Source organism: Cynara cardunculus (assembly GCF_001531365.2).
Source record: "Cynara cardunculus var. scolymus isolate 2C chromosome LG 13, CcrdV1, whole genome shotgun sequence".
In the NCBI taxonomy this organism is placed as follows: Eukaryota; Viridiplantae; Streptophyta; class Magnoliopsida; order Asterales; family Asteraceae; genus Cynara; species Cynara cardunculus.
The window spans coordinates 2,752,440-2,778,876 of record NC_037540.1 but is presented as its reverse complement, the minus strand read 5'-3'; the positions used below and the strand labels follow the sequence as shown (position 1 = coordinate 2,778,876).

General features: G+C 32.9%; 3 protein-coding genes across 4 annotated transcripts; all 3 read left to right on the top strand.

The window, feature by feature from the left end:
* Positions 1 to 2,283: 2,283 nt before the first annotated feature.
* LOC112525427 lies at positions 2,284 to 9,291 on the top strand. Of its 2 annotated transcripts, none has more exons than XR_003070423.1 (10): positions 2,284 to 2,617; positions 3,532 to 3,665; positions 3,787 to 4,019; positions 4,994 to 5,095; positions 6,206 to 6,564; positions 7,115 to 7,326; positions 7,421 to 7,690; positions 7,762 to 7,940; positions 8,718 to 8,809; positions 8,909 to 9,291. XR_003070423.1 is itself a non-coding variant. In XM_025135551.1 (10 exons), exons 3-9 carry the CDS (start codon positions 3,824 to 3,826, stop codon positions 8,766 to 8,768), a joined length of 1,356 nt encoding a protein of 451 aa, XP_024991319.1. In that variant the 5' UTR covers positions 2,284 to 2,617; positions 3,532 to 3,665; positions 3,787 to 3,823; the 3' UTR covers positions 8,769 to 8,809; positions 8,909 to 9,291. The 2 variants fall into 2 exon arrangements, 1 of the variants encoding a protein (XP_024991319.1); XM_025135551.1 differs by having other exon boundaries at positions 7,421 to 7,677.
* A 652-nt stretch (positions 9,292 to 9,943) lies between these two features.
* On the top strand, positions 9,944 to 15,187 carry LOC112525990 (haloacid dehalogenase-like hydrolase domain-containing protein 3). Its single transcript, XM_025136331.1, has 9 exons — positions 9,944 to 10,145; positions 10,242 to 10,358; positions 10,877 to 10,959; positions 12,280 to 12,363; positions 12,484 to 12,559; positions 12,664 to 12,736; positions 14,111 to 14,184; positions 14,270 to 14,363; positions 14,759 to 15,187. The coding sequence occupies exons 1-9, from the start codon at positions 10,034 to 10,036 to the stop codon at positions 14,823 to 14,825; spliced, it is 780 nt and encodes a 259-aa protein (XP_024992099.1). The 5' UTR covers positions 9,944 to 10,033; the 3' UTR covers positions 14,826 to 15,187.
* Positions 15,188 to 17,523: 2,336 nt separating this feature from the next.
* Positions 17,524 to 22,046, top strand: LOC112525360 (ran guanine nucleotide release factor). The gene is made up of 8 exons (XM_025135463.1): positions 17,524 to 17,612; positions 17,780 to 17,859; positions 17,956 to 17,991; positions 19,015 to 19,152; positions 20,217 to 20,303; positions 21,275 to 21,322; positions 21,403 to 21,479; positions 21,567 to 22,046. Exons 2-8 carry the CDS (start codon positions 17,791 to 17,793, stop codon positions 21,715 to 21,717), a joined length of 606 nt encoding a protein of 201 aa, XP_024991231.1. The 5' UTR covers positions 17,524 to 17,612; positions 17,780 to 17,790; the 3' UTR covers positions 21,718 to 22,046.
* Positions 22,047 to 26,437: the final 4,391 nt, after the last annotated feature.

Here is a 26,437-nt window from a genome sequence, read left to right as displayed (position 1 = left end):
ATAGAAAACCTATAGATGTTACTTATTTTGGTACTGAACTACGCATATCAAATTAAAACCTTTATCTACTAAAATAGAAAACCTATAGATGTTACCTATAGATCGGTAAATTACTAAACTACGCATATCAAATTAAAACATAATACCCGTTCATAAATTCTTTCACCTGCCTACCTTGTCCCGTGCTGTCAATAAAAAAAAATCTGCATACACACGGACCAGTTGACCACACAGTAAAGCAGACCCAAAAAAAAACACAAACCAAATCAAGTTCATCCAGGGAAGTATCAAATGCCAAAGGGGATCTGAGTTCAAACTTTCTAGGACTAGGCTAGTGAGTAGTTTACATCACAGCAAACATTCAATATAGGCTGAAAACAATGTAATCATCACAGCAAACATTAACAAATATAGGCTGAAAACAATGTAATCATCACAGCAAACATTAACAAATATAGGCTGAAAACAATGTAATCATCACAGCAAACATTAACAAATATATGTACATCACAACAAACATTAAAGTAAAGTAATGTAATCATAGAAATAAAGCTATAGAAGTTGTTATGAATGGAAATAAAATTATGACCTAGAAAGACATTGAAAAAATTGGGTTTAACTTTTTAAGCCCTGACCTCGATGGCAGAGACGGAGAAGAGCAAGATGATAGATGAGACGAGGGATGTCCGGACGGTGACTCACTGTCGAGTGCCGGCTGGAGTGGTGGTGCCTGGTGACGGTGAGAAGCCGCAGGCGTGAGGGTCTGTGTTGTGGAGAAGTCGAGACGGTGACAGGCCGCAGGCGTGAGTGACGACGACGAGGTGGTCGAGGTCGACRGTCGACCGGCTGAGTGGCTGACGGGCGAGTGGCGACGGTCTTCGTGGTCGTGGTCTTCGTGGTCGTGGTCTCGTGGATGATGATGTGAGAAGTGAGAACTGAGAATTGAGATTGTGAAATGTGAATTTGGGATTGGGACTTGGGAGRCGGGAGCACTCTGCTGCCGGTTATCCTTATTGCCTTAGCCCAAGTAAAAGCCCAATTATATAATATAAATCAGCCCAAATAATAAAAATATTTAATATTTATAATTTTATATATATACCGGGTACGGGGCGGGTCGGGGGATACAATACCCGGCCCCGGCCCCAACCCCGGTTTGCCTCTACCGGGGATCCCCGGCCCCGGCCCCGGTACCCGTTTTAGCGGGGAATCCCCGTCCCCGTCCGGGTCGGGTAAACCGGGTTCCCCACCGGGTCGGGCCAAATCACCATCCCTAGATAAAGATAGTCCGTGAAGACAAATATCATAAAAGAATACCTCAAAATACATGATTATTCTACGGATTGTCCTTCTTCTTGATTTGCGTGACCTCGGCCATGTATTTCAAGACGATAACGACGAGACTTTTCACTACATCTATGAGACAGTTTTTCTAGCCGTATGTGATGGGTTTATTACCAATTACAAACAATTAATAATGGTATAGTGTATTATATAAAGAAAACACATTTTTAAGCGGCGTTTCTTTTTTAAGAGGTGCTGAAGTCTGAATTCAATTCTGATTTTTAAGAGGTGGTGCTGGAGTCTGAAATATGAATCAGTCATACTGTTTGTTTTTACATCTGAAATCTGAAATTTGAATCAATAAGACTGTTTGTTTTTGTAAACTGACAAACGTCTGAAGTTTAAATTATGAATCAATTCATTTCAATTAAATTAAACTAAAATATCTAATCGTTTAAACCATTTGTAAACTACCATATAGTTTTAACACATTCAAAAATTCAATAAAAACACGTCAATTGATTCAACACACAATAAAAAACACAAACAAAGTCTCATAACAACTAGAATGATATAGATGTCCAATCCTTGGGGTTGTATAACAGTTGGTGAATGGTTTAGTGCTGAATTATTAAAGTATAGAATGATTAAGAAACTCTAATGATATAGTGCAAAATAAAATATAATTGTTTGGTAATTGTTTACAATAAAATTAGTATGCTGAATGATTAAGAAAGATCTATGATATAAAATCATTCAAAGAGTTTTAGAACTATTAAGAAACATATATTTTTTGTCAAACAAGATTCTATCTCTTAACGATTCAAAAACTACCTTTTAATAAAACTATTAAAAGATATACAAAAAACCTCATATCTTTTCATAATCTTCTCTGTTCGAAGAAATAATTCATAAAAAAATTATTATTTTTTCGGTGTCCAAATTCGACTTAAGAAAATATATAAAATAAAAATATTAAGATCTGAGTCAAATACTTTGATACTTGCTAAAAAGAAAGTACACATTGTTTTCCCTTCGCAGTCGTCGTATTCCGACGGACAATTGTCCATTTTCCTCTTTCTTTTTCCACTACAGGATTTGTTAATTGATATGCATTCATTCTAATCGCCGGTTTCTTCAATCTTTCGGTCTGAGATCTGTTCTTCAATCTATAGGTCATATTCTCTCCGCGATCTGGTATGTATTCCCGACTTTATCTCGATCTCCATCTCTCGATTTGGTTCTCTTAAACAACCGGACGGGTTTACTTTTGATCTGCACCTTGTACGATCTCCATATTCGATTTGCTCCTGATTCAAGATACTAATAAGTGGTAATTTCACAATTATCCCCTTTCTATGCGTTATTTGTCTCGATTTGCTTCTAGTTTGTTCAAATGGTTCCGTTTGAACATTGTGTGTTAATATGATGTTGTGTTGCAATGTTGATACCTGGTTTTTCTCTGTGGCAATTTGGTGATAATATTGTTTTAGTTTGATAAGTTATATGTTTCTGTTTTTGATTATCTACGGACTTGTGCAGAGCTTCTTTAATCTTTATCTCGATTTGTTCAAATGATTTCATTTGAACAAAGTTCTTTGTGGTGCTAATATGCTGTCGTGTTGCAAACTTGCAATATCAACTTCTAGCTTTTTCTTTATGGCTTTTTGTTGATAATCTTGTTTTAGTTTAATGAGTTGTATGCTTTTGTTTTTGATTGTCTACTTACTCGTGCAGAGCTTCTGTATTTGATGTGTTAATGACTTGTATAATCTGCTTGTTTATGGCTTTCCAAAAGCATTTAACGGACAACAGGTTCACATAACAAGCAAAATGTAAATATGACCTTTTTCAATTTCCAAGTATGTAATTTGACATTTTGTTGCTATGAATTGCGTTAAAATGATCATGTTTTGTAATAACTGTAGGCATTCATCTAAACTGTTGGTAGACATACATCAATGCATGCAAAAAATGATTGTGTTTCGTCATAATGGTATACATACACATACACATATACACATGTTTGGGATATAATTAACATATGATTAGACGATATTTTTGGGTTATTAGTAACCTATGAAATATGTAAACAACATTTATGGGTTATTAATGTGATTCTGTTCATGTTTATATATTCGTTGCAGATGTTTATGTTTATATTTGATTTAATAGATGATACATGACTTTATGCATTAAATGATTCAACTACATTCCAATTTCCTCATATTCAAATTCTTTTTACAGATCCCATTCCTTCCAAAAACATTATGCAAACCGAACACCCACCCTTTTTTTAGTATGAAAATGACAATGACACACAGAATCAAGATTGAGTTTAGGGCTTGGAAGAAGATTGGCACTCGGAAGACAGGGAATAGGTAAATGCAGTTTTGTTAGAAAGTACCTGTTTACTTTGAGGTGAAGTTGGAATAATCTAATTCCATATATGATATTATCCTAGATCTTACGAATTTGAAGAATCATGGTGATTTTGTACAGTTGATTTCGCAACAGCTTGGTTTTAGGAATAACTGAAATGTTACCAGAGAGGAGGGGAGTTATTGTTGGTGCAGATCTGATTAAAGGTCCTGATCATATTAGTGACCATGGATTACGGGCTGTTCGTCGTGGCAGGAGGTCTGGACGGAGGAGACTGTTGTTTTGGATGTTCTCATTTGCTGCCATCTTCTCCATCTGTATTGCTGTTTTTGGATTTAAGATGTTATTCCCTGGTAATTCATTATCATTTTGCTACATCTCCCGATAAAGGAATAAGCATGCAAATGCCTGCGGTTGCTAAGTACTCTACTTAACAGGAATTTGCATGATTTGTGACATAGCACAACTGAGAACTAGCATTTGAATATATTGTTTTTAGCCTTGGAAGAGTTTTATGAGCCTTCCAACTGTGTGGTCTGATTTCTGTAATCAAGAAAAATTAAGGAATGGCTAATTGTAAGTGATAAAGTTGAGAACATTGTATCATTTTGCACTGGTCAAGACTTATATTTAGAAGAAGATGTTTTATGAAGTGGATTTTAATTAAAGAGGTAATTATTGTAAGAGGAAATATTCGTTTAGACTATTTGTCCAGTCCAAACGAATGTTAGTGTTTCACTCATACTGACGTATCCCAATTCCTAAGCGTTGAGAAGTCTTAATTATTCAACTAATATTCATTGAGTTTTATCAAACATACCTATATTAAGATAAATATGGCATATTATCATATGGGTTTTAAAGATGGTAATTATATTTGTGCACCAATTTTAATGCCATGAAATGGTTAATATAACCAAGTGTTATACATATTGCACATACAATTCTTCTGTGTGGTCTATGCCTATGGGTCAAGGCTGCTGGCCTCCAATGTGATGGGATTTTTGACATAACACAGGCATTATTAGCTATTAAATGGAGAGTGATCTCCGATGGATACATCATACATGACCTGACAGAATATTTTTTAGACCTAAGTTAGAAGTTGAAGATTCTTTAGTAGATTGCTGGCTGTTGCATTACATGGCTGCATGCATTGTTTAGTCCTATATCTAGGATCTTGCAATCTTGGTATATATATGTGTATGTGAGAGAGAGAGAGAGAGAGAGTCTTGTGCAATCTTTATTTTAGATTCCCATGAGACATATTGACATTTTTCTCTATAGATTGCGTATTTTTTTTTTCTTACATGTATTTTCTTTGCAGGTGTAGAAGAGCGTCAAAGCTTTTCATCATTGACAGATGTAAAAGATGTATCAATAAAATCAGATGCCCAGGAGCAGCCGAAAAAGAAGCCTCATAGGGGACGTAAGAGTTCTTTCTGCTGTATACTTTACTCCTGTCGATGTCACACTAAAACGCTAGTTCAATCCTGCTTGATGAGAGCAAGACTCTACCAGGAACATCAACAATCAAATTGTTTTCTATTCGAGTTGACTTCAATATGAAATTTTGCATGTGCGTAACTTTTGCTCTTTCAAACCTTGGATTAGGAATATCTTAACTATTGAATGGTTACGATTGGAGTTCAGTGACCATGTGTTGTAGCAGAGGTGGACCTATAAATTTTTTCCAGCAGTGGCACAAAATAATTACTGTAACATGAAAGTAAATAAAAACTAACTATAAAATAAAAATTATTCATAGTTACAAAATACGGTACAAAATACAAAGAAATTAAGAAAATTAGGTTGGACCAGCTAATTCATTAATGGGATGTGGGCAGGGCCTCTAGAGCGACTTATTTTAATTATAAAAATATTGGAAAGTCTGTTCACCAAGACTTGAACCCATTACTTTTCTTCCTCTAAGAGCACTCCTAGCATTGTTTTGAACCTTCGTTTTGTTACTTTTAACCAAAATGGTGTCTCCTTTTAAGAGCCATTTTTCCCAACTATGCCGGGATAATGAAGTGGTCGCACAGACCACTGTATGCCCTAATCTAGGTCCGCCTGTAGTCACTTACTGGAACAAGAATATTTTTTACAATTGTTTCATTAATTTAATTTTGTACGTCTTGAATATTCTTTTTATCATTTGTTTTAAGAGACTCTCCAAGTAATTTTCTGGTACAATATCTTATCGTTTGCCTTATGTATTTTAATCTGTATCTTGGACACGATGGTTATTGCATTTGTAGGACGCAATCACATGTTTCAATCTGCTTCTTGGAGTTGATGATCATTGCATTTATAAGATGCAACCACTGTGAATTTGTCTTCATTAATTGTTTTTTTAGCATTAATGCGTAATTGCATCATATCTTTGGTTAAAATCGGGCTATATTATCTGCACATCTTTTTCTTCTTCCTCTATTATAGCATTCAATATATATACATATATATAATATTTTTGTGCTTGTCCCATCTGGCAGCATCAATGAATTCTTATTACATCCTTTTGTATTTCATGCTTTAGGTTTTAACCCTTGTGAAGTTGACCTAGGGGACTCAGTTGATGCACTTGTTGAGCCCAAAGCGTTCTGGAATTTTGTAAAATTTTCATTACACTATGTTGAGAGGGAGAACATAACTTCCCTTGAAAATCCAGCAACTCCCAGATTTGGAGGTCATCAGACCCTTGAAGAAAGAGAGCGATCCTTCCATGCAGTCAATCAAACAATTCACTGCGGTTTTGTAAAAGGATTGGAAGGGTTTCCAAGCACTGGGTTTGATTTGGTCGAGGAGGACAAATCGTACATGAGTACCTGTACTGTGGTTGTATCATCCTGTATTTTCGGAAGCTCAGACTTTTTGCGGAGGCCAACTAGCAAATTGGTAACTAAATTTGGTCATTTCAAACTCTTCATCGTAAAGAGAATATAAGTTAATATTTTCTTGGATTTATCTAGCTTAATAAAATAATGGTAATGATTTTAATAATGCTTTCTCCCCCAATTCCTCACAAATTCATCATAACAATCCTTAGGGCTTGTTTGGTAGGAGCTTAATGGGACTCACAGCTTATTCGGTCAGCTATACATGACTGTTTGGTAGTGGCTTAATGATATAGAAAGTAGCTTATTCACTAAGTTCTTTTCAAACCTGCCTTTCCTAATTAAAAAACATGCTCATTCCATCTATGAAAAAACTCTCCCAAACAAAAACCTTCTCAATCTATAGAGACAGATTAATCCACACATACAGCTTTGTCCATACAGGACTTGATGGAAAACCAACCAAACAGCCTCGTAATGATCTATGCTACTAATCTCCTATTGGTATTGAAGTATTATGATTTCTTAATACTTGCTTGTTTCTCATACTGTCTTAAAGAGTGGATAATTATAAACCCATCTCACTGCTTGTGATTGTTATATTTGTGCAGATCAGCCAGTACTCAAAGAAGAATGTTTGTTTCATTATGTTTGTTGACAAGGAATCACTCGAAAAATTATCAAATGAGGGAAGTATTCCTGATGAGAGAGGATTTATTGGGTTATGGAGGATAGTTGTAGTAAGCAACTTACCATATGAGGACATGCGGAAAACTGGGAAGGTGCCAAAATTTTTGTCACATCGGCTTTTCCCATCAGCAAGGTGATTTCGTAAACTATGATCTGAACTTAGTAAATTATGAGTGCATCTTTTGTTTTCTAGTACTGGTCAAGTTCTTACATACCGTTGCTTTTAGGTATTCCATTTGGCTTGATAGCAAGATGAGGCTTCATACTGACCCAATGCTCCTAATTGACTACTTTCTGTGGCGAAGGAAATCGGAATACGCCATTTCTAACCATTATACTCGTCATTGTGTCTGGGACGAAGTACAACAAAATAAGCATTTAAATAAGTACAACCACACAGCAATAGATGAACAGTTTCTGTTTTACCAGTCTGATGGTCTCCACAAGTTTGATCCTTCAAACCCCAATAATCCCCTTCCAAGTTGTGCGTATCACTGGTATTTATTTCCCATTTCAGTGACTGCCTTCTGATGGTTGAACCGAAGACACTAATTTTCTTTCATTGCAGATGTACCTGAAGGTTCGTTCATTGTCAGGGCACATACACCAATGTCGAATCTATTTTCGTGTCTTTGGTTCAATGAAGTTGATCGTTTTACTTCACGGGATCAGTTGAGCTTTGGATATACTTTCTTGAAGTTGACGAGAACAAACCCAGATAAACGATTTGTACTGCATATGTTTAAGGTAATTTGGCATGGCATAAGGGGTCTTTTTGGCTCTAATTTTTTTTAAAGTGTTCCCTTTTGGGTAAGTTTGGTATCAGGAAGAATAGGACAGAACAGCTGTCAGCGTTTGGTAACATAGAATTGGACACGACAAAACAGATAAAATGACCAATTTACCTCTGATAAGTTGTTTACATATTTTGATTAATTATGTAATTTATTAAATTATAATAAAATAAATTTTTTATATCAAAATATATCATTAATTTTTTACTATTAAAATGACACCAAAATAAAAAGTTTATGTAGTTTCCAATTTTTATTTTACCTTCTCTATATTATTTTTTAATTATTAATTTAATAAATTACATAAAATAATCAAAATATAGGATACGTATAAAAATAATATTGAGGACAGTAGAGTGGAAGTTTAAAAACATAAAATACAATAACATAAAATTTAAAGAGGAAGGCGTATTTGATGTTTTAAAAGAGAATTAGGTTTTATTATGAGGTTATATTGGTAAAACATAAACCTTTTCCATGGGGTGGGGGTGGGGGTGGGGGGTGGAACACGCCTGTTCCACTTTCTTCCTATATGTTCCACATAAAAGTCCTGCCAAAAATGGAACAATGATCCATATTCTGTTCTGTTATGTCATGTTCAATGTACCAAGGCATCCTTCTTCCCTGTATACATGGCTTCTACAAAGATCAAGTCATTGGTCATTACTATATTGGTCCAAATTTAGAAAATATCTACATCTTATTCTTAACGTCACGATCATATATGTAGGACTGTGAGCGCAGAGCCGTCACAAAGCTATTTCATCATAGAATTCCTTGACCTATATTCAACATTATCGGTGTGCTCTGACATGCTCCATGGTTTGTTCTTTCTACTTCCCATTCCCACCCAGATTGACACCCCATTTATATGATGGATCATACATTTAACGATAAACATATAATCTACTATTTTTGCAGTTCAAATAAGCTGGTTCTGAGCAATGTAGTCTCGAGCATCATTGGAGCCATGTAAGATGCAGATCATAAAACCCCCGAAAATAAGGCACTAGTTTTTGAAGCATCTGTTGTATGCCGAATGAACAGATATCTGCAGATTTGGTGAGATATCAACTTCGTTTTCACTATTTTCTAGGAAAGATGACGAAAACCCACGACCGGTTTAAGCTATGTTTGATGTCTGCATAAGTTATTGATGACATAGTTTGTGGATTATTACTGAGGTTTGTTATCAGGCCATTGTCAAGCGCAAGCTGAAGATGGAAAGTATATAGATAGGATTTTTGTAATTGTAGACTGTTGTATGAATAGTCATTGATATAGATATACCACTATTTTAGAGCACATGTTTTCATTATTTCCATTTGTGAGTATATTCACATGTGAATATTCATATTTAATAAATATCTTTATTATAATATAAAACAATTACCTCATATTTTTAAAATCTTTTAAAGTTCAAAGAGTATAACCTGTTACGGTATAAGTAAAACTTAAACCTACATGTTTGCACTCCATATGATTTGTTGAGAAACATGATCAAATACAAAGCAAGTGCTGAAATTCACTAGTATGGCATAATATTTCAAAAAATTGGTAACTAATTGAAGAGTATTTATGTTTTTCAAAATCATAAAATAAAATCAATATAGATAGAAAATATAAAAAAGTCATAAATTAGGACTAAAAGTTCGACGAGTTCACTGCATCAGAATCAACATGTATCATATCACGATTATACTTTTAATTAAATCAAAAATAGAAGATGATAGCGAGTAATGGGTTTTATGATGGATCTTTAATTCTTTTTTGTTGATTACTAATTTTGTAGTTAAATGATATACTAAAATGACCAATAGAACAAAATATTGGCAAGTAAGCTATAAATTGATATTTTAGATAATTAAGGGGTAAATATGAAAATATTATATAAATCAAGGGGCTTGAAGCAATTTTTTATAATTGGTAAATGGTACATTGGTACTCCAGAATCCAGATTGCGAACGGTTCATTTTAGCGACAACCACCGCGAGCCTAGTGGTAATCGCCCAACAACGGTGGTCATTAGAAACCTCAAAATAAGCCATGGATGCCGGCGCTCTGTTCAGAGCTCTAAAACCTTCAAATATGCTTTTTAAGAAATCAATCGGTCTCCGTTGCTCATCGTCTTCAAATTCTCCCACTACGCTTCACACAGGTCAGTCAATCACTCGTTTAGATTCCAATTACTTCTGTTTACAACGTTAATCCGATCAACTTCAGTGTTAAGAACCCTAATATTATTTGCCTGCAGGAAGTGGGAGAACGGTAAAGAGAGCGTACGAGGGTTTATTGTTGGATGCAGGTGGAACACTCCTGCAATTGGCAAAGCCTGTGGAGGATACATACGCCTCAATCGGTCATAAATATGGTCAGATTTTAGGTTCTATGGAATTCAGATTCAAATTAGTTTATATAAATTATCAATAGATGTTAACGTAGCCGTGTTTGCTGATCAACGATTAATTTATGGATGAATTTTAACTCTTTGCTTGTTGCCCTCTTACTTGGGTCTGTTAGAAGCTTAATCGAGCTTAACGGGACTTATACCTTATTCAGTCAGCTATACTGTTTACTGTTTAGTAGTGGCTTGACGATATAGAAAGTGACTTATTCATTAAGTAGTAAGCTTCTAGGGGGAGCTTTATGCATCCCAAACCTATCCCTCCCTGTTAAAGAAACACGTTCCATATATCAAAAAGCTTACCCAAACAAAAATCTCCACTACCTATATAGGCAAATTAATCCACACATACAACTTTATCCATACAAGACTTAATGGAATACCAACCAAACAGCCCCTTACTCAATTGTAGAAATATTCCAGGTGTTCGATAGGTCATAGATGTATGAAGTCTGAGCAAATTATTTCTATATCTTGGCATACAGGTTTGGATGCAACTTCGGCTGATATAAAGCGAGGGTTTAAAAGAGCCTTTTCTGCGTCATGGCCTGAAAAGCTTCGCTACCAGGTGCTATTCTCATATCTTCTTGTCTATTTCCATACTCAACTATACATATTCTTAATCCTTTCCAAAATTAGAGTGGTATCATGAATTTTGAGCTTTTTGTTGCCAAAATTTAACATGATAAACTATTGTTCATTTGAGCATGTTCAGTGAATTACATGGTGCATCCATGGATGGCGAAAATTTCGCCCCTTGGTTTTCATCTTTCTTGAACGTTTATAATAATATTGATGTGATTTTATCGTCATTTGAAGATTAAACTCTGTTATTCATGGTCCTATAATTTAGCACCATTGTTTCCAATAAATCTGAAGAGATGTTTGCAAACATGAAGAGCTAAATCCAACTCAACTGATCAGGAACGACCATTCAACACAAGAAAACCGTTCCGGGCTCAAAAACGTAGTCTAAAATTCCCCTTTAAAACTGGTAACACAATGGTCTGTTATTCAATTCAACTTAGCTAGTGATATAGGGGTAAAGTGTAAAGAAGTAACGGTAAGTAATAAGTAAGTAAATAGTTTTTTAATATATATTAAGAATGGACCAAAAAGGAAACATTAGAACATTAATAAGATATATTGCAGATTTGAAGGGGGAGGGATGGATTATCGATTTTGGATTCTAAAGAAACTCGAAACATGTTAGGCATGGGCAAGATGATTATTGTTCTAGATAGGATAGAACAAGAAAGAACAGGACAAAACAACTGTTCAGCTTTTGGTAAGAAAGACCGGACAGGACAGGACAGGACAAAACAGATAAAATGACCAATTTACCCCTAAAGAGTTGTTTATATATTTTGATTAATTATGTAATTTATTACATTATACTAAAATAAATAATTTATATAACAAAATATATCATTTGAATTTCATCAAGACGATTAAAATGACACCAAAATAAAAAGTTTATATAGTTGCCAATTTTTATTTTATACCTTTTCTATATTTTTATTATTAATATTTAATAAATTAGATAATTAATCAAAATATAGAAACCGTAAAGAAATAATATTTGAGGACTGTAAAGTGAAAGTCTAAAAGGCATAAAATACGATAAATAAAATTTAAAAAATGAATAAAATGTAAAGAGGAGGGCATATGTATTTGATGTTTTAGAAGAGAATTAAGTTTTATTTTGAGGGTATATTGGTAAATTATAAGTCTGTTCCACCTTGTTAGGGTGGAACACGTCTGTTCTACTTTGTTCCACATAAACTTCTGCCAAACATGGAATGGTGATCCTTGTTCTGTCATGTCATGTCTTGTCCAGTGTACCAAACGCACTCTATGTGTTTTTCATGTTCTTCTTGTCTAATAGGGAGATGGAAGGCCATTCTGGAAGCTTGTTGTTTCTGAAGCCACTGGTTGTTCCAGTAATGATTACTTTGAAGAAGTTTATGAGGTGTGTCTTCTTGTCACCCACCTAATGACTCATTAGATAATGAGATATTTGCTTTACTTTAAGTTGAATTTTACTTTTAGTTAGCATATCTTTGAATGTTATCTTTTGGTCTTTAACCAGTACTATGCCAATGGTGATGCTTGGCACCTTCCGACCGGGGCCTACGAAACTATACTGATTCTAAAAGATGCTGGAGGTCATAACCATCAAGTACTCTTCTTTATCTTTTAAGCTGGCACGTTTTGAGAGTAATGCATCTCTTTTGGTTTCCTGAACTCCCAATTATCGGATATGATACAGTTAAACTGGCCGTTGTGTCCAATTTTGACACCCGCTTGAGGAAGTTGTTAAAGGACCTTAACATTATAGATTTGTAAGTATCGACAACTTAGTAATTGGAATTTGAAATACTGAATTAACACTAAATCTACAGCAACTACCAATCTTACCATCAAGCTTGACATTTTTTCCTCTTTTTTTGAAGACAGAGTATTGACTGACATATTTATGGTAAGTTTGGAGTTGCTATAGATTTTGCCCTTTAGGGTGCGTTTGGTATCCAGACAAGACAGAACAACTGTTTAGCGTTTGGTAGGACAAAATTGGACATAAAATGACTAACTTATCCTTAGTGAGTTGTAGTTGTTTATATATTTTGATCAATTATGTAATGTATTAAAGTATAATAAAATAAATGTTTTATAACAAAATATATCATTAGAAGGTTTTCGTCAAAGCGATTAAAATGACACTAAAATAAAAAGTTTATTTAGTTTCCGGTCTTCATTTTATACGTTTTCTGTATTGTTTTATTATTATTATTATTAATGTTTGATAAATTACATAAATTAATCAAAATCTAGAAACCATATAAAAATAATATTTTGAGAACAACAAAGTGAAAATCTAAAGAGTATAAAATACAATAAATAAAAGGGCAAATTGCATGAAAAAGTAACGTACTTTAACTTGATTCCTATTTTGGGTAACGTACTTTCAAAACTTCCATTTTGGTACCTAAGATGTAAAGTTTTAAACATTTAAGTACCCGGGTAACCACTTGAAGTATTAACCGATTATCATGTTGATGTGGTATCTAACTCGTTATTATTTGCTGACGTGGATTTTTTTAAATATAAAATTAGTCTTTTTTTTAATCTAATTTTAGTCTTCAAGTGGTTGCCCGGGTACTTAAATGTTTAAAACTTTACATCTTAGGTACCAAAATGAAAGTTTTGAAAGTACGTTACCCAAAATAGGAATCAAGTTAAAGTACGTTACTTTTTCATGCAATTTGCTCTATCAATAGGTACCAAAATGAAAGTTTTGAAAGTACGTTACCCAAAATAGGAATCAAGTTAAAGTACGTTACTTTTTCATACAATTTGCCCTAAATAAAATATAGACAATGAATAAGATGTAAAGAGGGAGACGTATTTGATGTTTTAGAAGAGAATTAAGTTTTATTTTGAGGTTATATTGGTAAAATACAAGTCTATTCCACCTTGTTCCAAGGGGTGGGGTGGAACACGCCTGTTATACTCTGTTCCACATAAAAGTCCTGCCAAACTCGGAACAGTGATCCCCGTTATGTTCTGTTCTGTCCAGTGTATCAAACGCACCCTAAAGAGCTACAAAAGCTGAAACAACCTTGTTGTGACAGCTCAAGAAGATCACCACTAGAATGTGGGGAAAAGAAGGAGATTTCTTGATTGTTTCTTAAATTTGTACTTTTGCTTGGAGTTAGGTTTGATGCTGTCATAATTTCTTCAGAAGTTGGGTATGAAAAGCCAGATGCAAAAATATTCGAACGTGCTTTGGGTATGTACGACTCTACATATGTTGATGATTCAATTCTTGTTAGGATGGGATCGTTTTTGACGATTGACTCTTGATATTAATATAGATGAGATGAATGTTGAAGCTGCAAAAGCCGTACACGTAGGAGATGATGATAAGGCTGATAAGTTGGGAGCAAATGCTGTTGGTATCAACTGCTGGTAAAACTTACTCCAATCTTTTAAGTAGATTAAGGGTCTGTCTGTTAGCAGCTTAATGAGCTTAATGGTACTTACAGCTTATTCGGTCAGCTATACGGAACTCTTCGGTAGTGGCTTTATGATATAGAAAGTGGCTTATCCAATAAGCTTCTAAGAAGGAGCTTTATGCAGAAAGACAATTTTTTTTCCAAACCTGTCCCTACGTAGTTAAAGAACAAGCTCGTTCCATCTATGATAAAAACACACCTAACAAAAACCTTCTCAATCTATATAGACAGCTTAATCCATATAGACAGCTTTATCCATATATGACTTAATGAAAAACCAACCAAACAGCCCTTAAAGTTTGGTTTTAAGGTGTTGGAAAGACTACTGATGATTAATCTGATAAGCAGGTTATGGGGAACAGAAGTGAAGAGCTTTTCAGATATCCAGGATCGCATTCTTGTTCCTGAGTCATAAATTGTGTTGGGCTGCATGCATTTATGACTTAAGATAGTCATGTTGGTTTGGGTGACTTGTTTTTGTATGAAGAAATGACGGGATTACCCCTCACAAATTCGAGTTTTTATCAATCTACTGAGGCCAAAAATCAATCTGGTTAATCGATTCGTTTCCTAATGGCCCGTTTGGTTTGTGGGATCTGGAATTAGATTTCATTTCAATCTCGGGAAATTTCGAAATTGAAATCCTTGAAATCCTGCAAGCAATGGATTTAGAAATCCCATGAGTAGTTAGTATTTCGTGGGATTTTATATGTTTGTTTGATAATTTTTTCAATTATGTTTAAAACACTTGTTTTATAATAACAAATGCGATTTTTGGGAGGATTGCATTATGTACAAACAAGGGTTCAAAAATGATAAAGAGATGTAATAATTAGAATCTATATTATAGACCTAAACTAATTTTTTAATTTAGGGTATGTTTGGTTTGTAGGATTGTCTTGGATTTAAAATCATTGGTCTGTTTGTTTTGTAGGATTTGAAATGAAATTGGATTCTATTATTTATAAAAAAAATTATAAAAAATTATATTATATTTTTATTAATTGATTATTTAAGTACCCTTTAAGACTTTCAAAATCCAATGTTTATTGTATTATAATTAAACCTTAGGATTTCAAATCCGAACAATACAACAAACCAAAATTGGAATGGATTTGAAATCCAAATCCTCTCAAATCCATTAGACCTTAAGGATTTGTATTAGATAATGATACACTAAATACTTGATTGATAATAAAATTGCATTAAACATCAGACATCTCAAACATATATATTTTTTTTAATAAAGAATTAAATTTTTTAAAAAGTTAGTTTTTCATTTTAAAAATTATAACATAATTTTATTAGTAAGATATCTTATATATTTAATAAATTTTTAAAATTTTAATGTATATTTAATTTTAAGTTTTCTTATTATTTAGAATATAATAAAAAATATTGCTCTCTCATAGTAATATTTTTTTGGAGTTCTATATTTAAAGAATTATATAAAAAATTACCAAAAGTCCATAAAGGAAAAGGCGTCCATGGTCGTGGAAGCAATCACCGCCGATCCTGACAATGTATGGGTTGATTTTCGCCTACGATGGTGTTCCAATACTTCTCGATGTCTGTATGTCTGGTTTATTAACAAGGCAATCTGACGCAAACATGTGCAATTAGAAAATGTGGGTTCCGTTGAACATATTTGCATCTCTTTCGGTGAAGAAGCTACACCGTTATTTCTAAATGAATGAAGATATTTCTTATACGTATGATGATTGTTTTACATATATGAAAAAGTGATGAATTTTTCATATATGTATTATTTTTCATATCGTTTCATACGTGAAAAAGTTATGAACTTTTCATATATGGATCAATTTTTGTATATGGTTTCGTATATGAAAAGCTGATGAATTTTATAGATGGTTATGAATAGTTATAAACTATTCTTGTATTTAGTTATGAATTTTTTATTCATGGTTACATATGGTAGCCGAATTATGATTGGTTCATTTATTAAGAAATTAATATTTTCTAAGAAAAGTTTAAATTATTCCTAAAAATACAAAGTCGGTTACATTTGGTAACCAAATAAGATATTTAAGAAATTAATATTTTTTAAGAAAACTCTAAATTATTCTTACAAATATGAATTTCATAAAAAGACTCAAATACCCTTGATTGTACCATTTAGATAGAACTGACAATGGGTAGGGTAAAAGTAAAGTAAAGGTTAATCCATTATCCAATCCATGGAAACTAACATGTAATGAAACGCGTAATTATCCATGTCATAAAACTCATATTCATATCCATACCTACCCACTAAGATAGCGAGTAATAAAACGGTAATGGATAATGGTAAAATATCATTTTTGAACTACAATAATATTGTTAAACATCAACATATAAGTTCATAAATATAATCTTTATTTTATATATAATTTGTTCCAATAAACATTGTCATATTGTTTTAAAAATATTACATTGTGATATGTTACACAACAATATAAAAATCTTAAGACAACATTTATGTTTGTTATATTTATTTTAGCGACCCCATATTACTTCTCATTTGATTACCCTAATTAACTATTTTAGTTGATGAACATGAATAGAAAATTAAATACCAATCAGTACAGGTCATACAACATATAAGATAACATTTTAAAAAATATATTAATATTTAACTTTATATAATTACATGTATATATATATATATATGTATGTGTATATATATATATATATACACACACATATATATAAATGGTTTAACAGGTAAATAGATAATGAAAAACACTTTATCCATACCTTACCCGTTAAAATATCGGGTAAACGGGAGTAAAAGATAACTGGATAAAATTTTCTTTACCTATATCCTTATCCAACGGATTGAAATATAACGGTAACGAGTTTACTCTTACCCATTACCAACCCTACCTTTAGGTTTATATATATATATATATATATATAAAATCATAACTGGTAAATGAATAACGAAAAATGATTTATCCATACATTATTCAGTAAAATATCAAGTACTCAAGACATCTGTTTTTCGAACAAATTGGAGGAAGCGGTGTGGGCCCATAACCCACAGGCCCAAAATCCAATCTTCCTTGAACTTCAATGTTCAATTTATAGTTTCACAACCAAATTGTTGCTTTACTTTCAAGCAGACAACACAACACTAAAACCCACAAACATCGCCATTTTTTGTGATCGTCCAATTGCCGCCGTGAACCGTTGCTTTTCCGTAAGTATTCACTCATAAGCATCGTTTTTTACTTATTCTAGTTGCTTCTTCTTGTTTGATTTCACGATTTTTCTTAATTAGAGTTACTTCATGATTTCATGATTGCCGTTTGATATCTGCAGCTCATCAATGATCCTAATGTTGTTTTTATCTGTCAACGTTTGCAGTTTTAGTTGAAATGGAGCAATTTCCACCAAGACCATTGTTTGGCGGAGCAATTTCCACTAATTTCCCTCTTAGGTTTGAGGTTAGTTTTTTAATTTATCTTTTAGGTATCTGTTTCGTTAATGTCACATCTTCGTTTATAGATTTTTGATAAGGAAGTTTGGATTTTGGATTGTAGGATGTGAGCAACATTCGTCAAGTTCCTGATCACCAGGTTTGTTTCTTCCATATTCGTTTTCACTTTTGAATTTTTGCTTACTTTGTGATAAACCGCGGGTTGGTTTTTATATGTTTGCTGTATATTTGTTCTCACTTAGAATGATTATAACTGCTATTTTTTAACTTCACTTTTCGTTGCTGATATTTGTGTAAATACATCAGTAGGGGGCAAATCAAATAGAAGACGCCTATATGTTAGAAAATCTATGAACCAATATAGACCACACCTATTTAACTTCTTTAATCATCTTATCAACTGCTTTGTAAAAAACTCACTTTCCCCATCTGAAATCACCCACCGATATAATGTTTCATTGGTGAAATGATACTTAATTCAAAACAGACCAACCTCATATGTAGTTTCATTGGTGAACAGACCAACCTCATATGTTGTTTCATTGGTGAAACATCACTATATTATCAATACGGATCAATATGTTATTTTATTAGTGAAACAAGACTGTATTAGTAAAGCGGATCAATACAGATCAATCTATGTTTTGTTTCATTGGTGAAACAACTCTGCTGTTTCAAAATAAAAAAAAAATAAAAACAAAAAAATGAGTTTTTCTAGGAAACGGTTTATAAGATAATAAATAAGATAATTATGGAAGTTAAATATACATGGTTAATAATGGTTCATAGAGTTTCTAACTTATAGGAGGTTTTTATATGATTTTGGGCCTACATCAATAAACTTAAAAAGTTGAAGATAAAGTGTAACCAAGTTCATATCAATAGTGTATTAGTGCATTGGTAAACCTATAGGTTTTTGACCAAACAATTTGAAAGCATATACCTATTTAGGAATGAAGCATTCTTGATTGCAGTTGGTTTTGTTTTCATCATCTTGATACTTGCAAGGTGATCATCTTCACTTACTTTTCAGTCCATCTTCCATTAAGAACTTTTAGGTCAAAAAGTGCCATTGGATTTTCTCTTTCTGTGTGTTAATCTTTGTTTGAGCTTCCAACATTTTTTTCCCTTTTTGTTATTGGATTTTTGCTTGTGTGTTCAGGAGGTGTTTGTGGACCCTGGACGTGATGAGAGCCTGATATTTGAGCTTTTAGAATTGAAGCATGATGTTGTTGACGATGGAAGTGCTACTTGGTTTCTACAAGACCTTGCCGGAGAACAAGGCGCTGAGGGTACCATTGTAATTTCTTTTCCTTTTGCCTTCATTTCAAGCTTTTAGTCATATTGACGCCACATATATATGGGGTTAGGTTCAGGGGAAAACCGCAAAAAAATGAAAAATTAAGGAACACTCTAGTAACCATTCATTTGTACGGTATGCATATGTGTATACAAGTAATTTTCCGGTATGCACATGCACACGTGCATAGAAACCAAGAAACATCTTCAAATTCTTGTATTCACGTATGCATACCGTACAGATAACGGTTATTAGAGTGTTTCTCAGTTTTTTATTTTTTGGGGATTTCCCTTGTAACCTCTCTCTCTCTCTCTATGTATATGTGTGTATATATATAGACACACACATACATGAACATAGAAAAAATAGACACAATGCTTGCTTGTAGAAGGCATTAACATCTTAACAATCAAGAACTATATTTTCAAGCTCCGTTAATTGGTAAAGGAACCTTTGAATTTTTTAGAAGAATAATGGGACCAAGAATTTACTTTTTTAATCCCTCTCCTTCCAAGAAAAAAACATACCCCCTCCTAAAAATATGTTCAACGTGTGATTAGATACATGACTATTGATCAAATATCTAAAATACCCCTCAAATATGACGAAAAAGAGACTTTGTAGACAAAAATGAATGCTAATGTAATTATTACTCATTGAAACTTTCTTGAAAGGTAGATATTGCAGTTAGGGCCTGCTTGTTAGCAGTTTAATGAACTTAATGGGACTCACAGCTTATTCGGTAAGCTATACATTACTGTTTGGTAGTGGCTTAATGATATAGAAAGTGATTTATTCAGTAAGCTTTTAGGGGAGCTTTATGCACAAGTTTTTTCAAAACTTGGCACTCCAAATTAAGAATATATTTTGGGACAATGGGAGTAAATTTTTTATGACATTTGAGGTAATCCTATCACTTTCCAAACTAAAACTTGATATGAAATGCATCGCATGTTCAACATTATCCTTTTTTTAACTGTTAGCATTTTATGGATGATAAATTGGAAAATAATATAAACGAACAAACCCTTAACTTTTGTTTTGGTTCAATTTGTCTCATCTAGGTGACTGAGCAGTCAACAGTGTTCGAGGCTCAGGGACTGCAATTCAGAAACACGCCTGCTGTATTAACATCTGCTGTTGCCCAAATGGTAAGCAAGATACCAACTTTTCTCTTGAATGTCTGGTGGATGCTAAAATACTCGACTCTGCACATAGTTTGAGGAAAATGTTAGTGTCAATCAGTACAGATATTTTGTTGTGAACCCAAATCAGTGGTATCAATTTTTCATTGTGAATGATAAAGTGTAAATTGTGCAATTTTGATATGAAAACTTTCTTGAAGAAAAGAAGAAATGTTACAATTCTCATGGGACATCTTGGAAAGGAATTCCTTTTTTGCAGTTTTCATGGGAAGGGAGGTGTAGCTCTTAGTTTCAACAGTTATCATTTCCTGGTGTTTATTACCTGCTGCATATAAAAAACATTAAAAGCCACACAGAGTTCAATTCTAACATTTTCTTTTTTCTTCAAGAAAGTTTTCGTATGTTGATTTGGTTCCACAAGATTAACTTACTTTTTATTATTGAAGGTCTAATCAAAGACCTTTTTTATCCGTAACATCCTAGATCAACCGTACCAGATATTGTCCGTTTTGTCCACACTTGTACTCAGGGTTTAAAACGTGTTTGATAGAGGAGTTATCCAGTCTCTTATAAGGGTCTCTTTGTTCCCCTCCCCTACTGATGTAGGATCTTACAGTCCACCCCCTTGGAGCCCAGCGTTCTCATTGGCACGCCAGTCCGGTTTCTGGCTCTAATACCATTTATAACACCCCAAAGTCCAAAACAATAGGCTATCCCAATAACTTCGGAGTCAACTTAAAACCGTGGAAGTTATTGGTAGCCCACTATTTGAGGCTCATAAGGAGCTCACAAATCCCATTTTCTGTCCATGTGAGACGAGTTTTACGCCCCAGCTTGCAAAATTCTAGTAGCCTTTGTGCTTTATGATTTCTCTTTAGAAACCATGATGGTTTCAAATATAACATTCTGAATATAAAATCTCACTGCCTCTACTTGGATCCTTATGAGCCCATATCTGGTTTCTGCAATTCGTGTAGGCCATTTCCAAAGGACGCCAAGGAAGAGAAGCACAAAATCTAGTGAAGGTATCTCGTTTAACATTTCTTGATCCCCCATTGGATTGTTTCAAACAACCTGAAAGTTCCGACCTATCTGCTTTCGTTAGGTATACTTGGCAAATTTGCGTCTGAAGGGAGTTAACACGGATATCCTCATCACTGCATACGAGCCTGTCTTCATAAAGTACGTATAGAGTAATATTAATTTCTGGGGTGCCATCAGTTCATGGATCAAACACTCGACAATGGTTTTTCTATGTTGTGGTTGCAGCCCTTTAAGTGAAAGTGCAAGTTCGGTTGGAGCCGGTGTAACGGTGCCTGCTGCGGAGTCGGGACGAACCCCGATGGCTGAAGTCTTTAAGCAAGCAGTTTCAACATTTAGAATCAATGATTGGAACCTGTTTGGTAATGATGCCATTTGAGACCGCAGCTTTGGTGGTGGTTGATAAACACACACTCCATTGTTCATTCCATTTGGTTCTTGTTCTTTGTTGTTCACATAGATTTAGGATGTTTTGGGTTTTTTAGGGCTTGAATGATGTAGTTGTTCAAATATAGTCACATTAGTAAATGATTATTCACATGGGAATAAATGATTCACATGTGAATCATTGGTAAACCCAGAAAATTCCATTTGAACATTTTCTTTTACTAATGGTTCACATATGAATCAGTTTATTCACATATAAATCATTTATTATTACGTTATTTAACTTTTATATGTCTTTTTTTAACCTCTATTATTGTAATTGTATTTTGGTTTAATTTTTTAATATAATTTTTATTTCATCATTTTCATATAATGGATCTTATCTTTGAATATGATGGATGTTTCTAAAGGGTGAAGTGTATGGTGGGGTTTGATTGTATGAATGAGAGAGACCCCAAACAACATAATATAATCTTATATCATCTATTTTGCTTTCATGCAATTAGATTAAATGTGAAAATAAATAAAAATAATGTATCCTTTTTCTATTTCTAAATTTAATTATACAAATTTATCTTAAATTAGTGATTTAAGATGACAGAAAAAAAATAGGAGATTAAATTGGTGGTTTAGAATGGCAGAAAAAGAAAATAGGAGAGAGAAAAGGGAGAAGTTTTTAATTTATATTAGATTTTTTTTAAAAAACTCTTAGAAATTATTTTTTATGTATGAAGTAATGTTTATTGATGCATATTACTTAAAATTCAATATTACAAGTAAAATGTGCGTAAGTACAACTTATTAAAGCTTCATTTTTGAATTCGTGTAACTAACTGCAATCGCAGATAAACATAATCAAAATATAGGATAAACATTTCATTTTAAATATAAAAAATCTAAAATATAATTAGGATAATCATTGAATTCTAAAAAAATTATTATCTTTATAAAAATTATATTGTTAAGCCAAAAATAAATTACTTTGCTATTATACCTAAATTAAATTATAACAAAAAAAGTGAATTAAAAAATTGTACAAAACAATGAGAACTTTTAAATAGTTAATTTGATATTTATATTGATATATTTTTTCAAAATTTTATGATATCTTCAAATTTATTTTTGTTCAAAAGTAAAAACATTATCTTTCTCAAAACCACATAAACCATATTATATCAACAGAAACAAATAAAACGAAACATTAAAATGAAGATGTATCTCGCTGCATTGTGCGGGTATCCTTCTAGTTCTTAAAAGATGACCCTTAATTATATATATATATATATATATATATATATATATATTAGTTTGAGAAGTAAAAAAAATGATTATAGCCTTTTATACGGTCAAAATTGGTTAAGAATTACGATTTTGATTGGTTAAAGGTTGCAACTTTAACTAGTCAAGATTTGTGGCTTTGACTTGTCAAGCGAAAATAAAGGGGTGGTTTCGTAACTTTTACAAATAGGTGACAAACAAGTGCATATGTAAACTCATAGTTCATATGTGAATCAGTTAACCAGTTCATATGTAAATCACGTAGATTCACATATACACTTGTTTTTCCATCTATTTATAAAAGTTATGAAACTACCTCTTTATCTTCCACATACCATGCGAGGAATTATTAGGTGCTTCACAGTTAAGATGAGGGGTTATAATCACTTCTCTACTTCTTCTTATATATATATATATAGGTAAAGGATGAGAAAGAGCGTTAAGATGAGAAGCATGAGAAAGGATCTAAACCCTTGATCATCTTTAATCTCAAACTCACCCATGAATCGTGCTTGATACCTACCGACGTTGATCCAGTTCATCTCATCTTAATTTCAAACATAATTTGTTCGGTATGCATATATGCACACATGCATAGATACCAGGAAACACTTTCAGTTACTTTTATACATATGTATATACCTTCCAGATATATAATTATTAAAATATTCCTCAATTTTTAATTTTTTATAGCTGTCTCTATATATAATTATTTTGGTGTTGTTGAAAATGAAAAGTGTGAACATGAGTAGGAGAAAGCGACAAAGGAAGACATATAATTGAAGGTATAAAAAGGTGAAAAGGATAGGTTTTGGTTATGGTTATGGTTATGGTTATGGGGAGAGATTGATTGCTTAAATTTGTGGTGTGTTTGGAATTGTGAAATTGCTTCCTATCACACCCACATCTCTAATTTCTCTATTCATCATAATTACAATCATCCTTTTTGTTTTGTTCCTTTTTTAGCCCCACATCCTCTATTTACATGCTATGCCCATTTCATTATTCATATCGTATATCAAATCAATCTTAATTATAGATCCATTTTAAAGTCTTGATGACCAAAGCTCGACGTCTAAAATCCGATTTACAAAACCCTCACCCTCCCCTTCGGACCCTAGTCTCAGTAGTTGGTTAAGTCAAAACGTTGATGTTATTAGACGGTTTCATGTGAGGTCGGTTGGAGTTATCGGTAGTCAATTTTTTATCCAAATTAAGTATATATTTTTCTCGAGAAGACGTAAAAAGCAAGAGAGAAGAAAGTTTGAGTGAAGGGGAAGGGTAAATTTGTAATAAACTACTATTTTATTTTCAAATAATAAATATCGGATGGTAAGCTATCTATTTATCACGGACATAGCTGGCAACTGGCATGGCATGGCACGTGATCTCCCATAACTGGGCTTGGCCCAATATTTTTTAATTTTTCGTTTGTGGGCCCCTCCCCGAAGAAAATTTTGATTTGGCAGACCAATTCTTTCTACTGTTCAAATTTCCAACAAGCACCAAATTTAATTCTTAACTATTAAATCAAGTAAATAAATATAATTTTTAATTTAACCAAAAAAATACCCAATTATACAAAAATTATAATAGATAAATTAGAAAATTTATGATTTTGATAATTTTTAATTAAAATTTTAATGAAGGACATTTTAGGTATTTTCTCTTCTCTCCTCTCTTCTCTCTACGTCTCCCGGCCTCCTGCCACCGTTCTCCGATGATACCACAGTGGTATCACAGTGCATCTTATATGTGATTGGGTATCACATTGAGGTCATTTATGTGGTTGATCGGATATGTAACACAGTGGTATCACAATGCATCTTATATGTGTTTGAGTATCACACTGTGGTATCACCGGAGGACAGCGGTCGGAGGCCGGAAGACGGGGACGGAGAGAGAAGAGAGGAAAGAAAATACCTAAAATGTCCTTACATTAAAATTTTAATTAATAATTACCAACATTATAAATTTTCTAATTTATCTATTGATTTGTGGTTGAGATTGGATCTCATGGTTACCACAAACTAGTCAGTTCTCCCTTGAATGGACCCCTATATCTATTTCCTAATTCTGTTTTTATTAAGATCTGTTTAGAGAACATCTTAAAAAAGAAATGTTTATTCTTTTTAGATATTTCGAGTTAAGATGTCAAAACGCCTTTATTACTGTATAAAGACAAAACTGTACGATAAAAGCATTAATGGATTTTTAGAGTTTAATGCCATATTCCCGAGTCAAGATGCAACTCATTTAATTCTATTAATTTTGAAACAATATAATTATATATCATAAAAAAAACCATGAAATAATATATTAAAAGAATGCCAGCTTTTTTTAGACCAAATGAAAACCTGTTGAAAAAGAGATAGCTTTGCTTGATTTATAATAATAATAATAATATCGTATATTGTTATAAACATACATCGATCTTAATTAATAAGCCAAACGAATAAATTAAAAAAAAAAAGTAAAAATATTGCAAGTATCATGCTTAAGTATTTGATACATTGATCGTTTATAAACTAAAGACCTCACAACTTGGGACCCATGCATATAAAAATGTACCTGTCTCCACATATTACTCAATTATATGAAAATCAAATCATATATAAATAGAGAGAAGTTTAATTGTAAACCGATTTTTGACTGTGACCCTGGAGGATAAAGGAGAGCTAGACACGTGTTACCGGTGTACACATTCAGTGTCAATAACGAATGTGAAGTTCAAGAACTATTCATGTTGAATGATACAATATTCATGATGAATAACACACAATCATGATCTATGTTAAAATGATTCATCATTATTCATGATAAAATATCCAGTAATTCACTGAACATATGGGACACTTGTCGCACTCTTCTTTCTCCCTTGGTTCACAAACCAAACTTGGTTTTCATTTAAACCAGCCCCTATACATATATAAGGTTGGATTCCGGTGAGAAAAAAGTTAATGTGAGAAGCGTAAGAAAGATTTCCACTCTTGGATGCACATTAGGATGAGATGCACCAATTGATCACCGTATCAAGTGTGATTCATGAGTGGATTTGAGATTAAAGGTGATCAATGATACATATCCCTTCTTACGTTTCTTAACTTAACTTTCCTTATTACATGATCTTTCGCCTATATATATAGAGAGAGAATTAAATGAGAATGCTAACTATTTAAGAAAATACAAAAATGGCCAAATCGCTTGTAAAATCACATGTGATTTTACATTAACGATCAAAAAAGAGTTTGAACGACCCTATGGCCACGTCTTCAGGTCGTGAGGTAAAGTTGCGTTGATCACATGATTTTGTACGTGATGTTAATTTAAAATCACATGTGATTCAATCGTTTTTTTAATTCTTTTAAATAAATATCATTCTTCTTTGAACCCGAAATTATATATATATATATATATATATATATATATATATA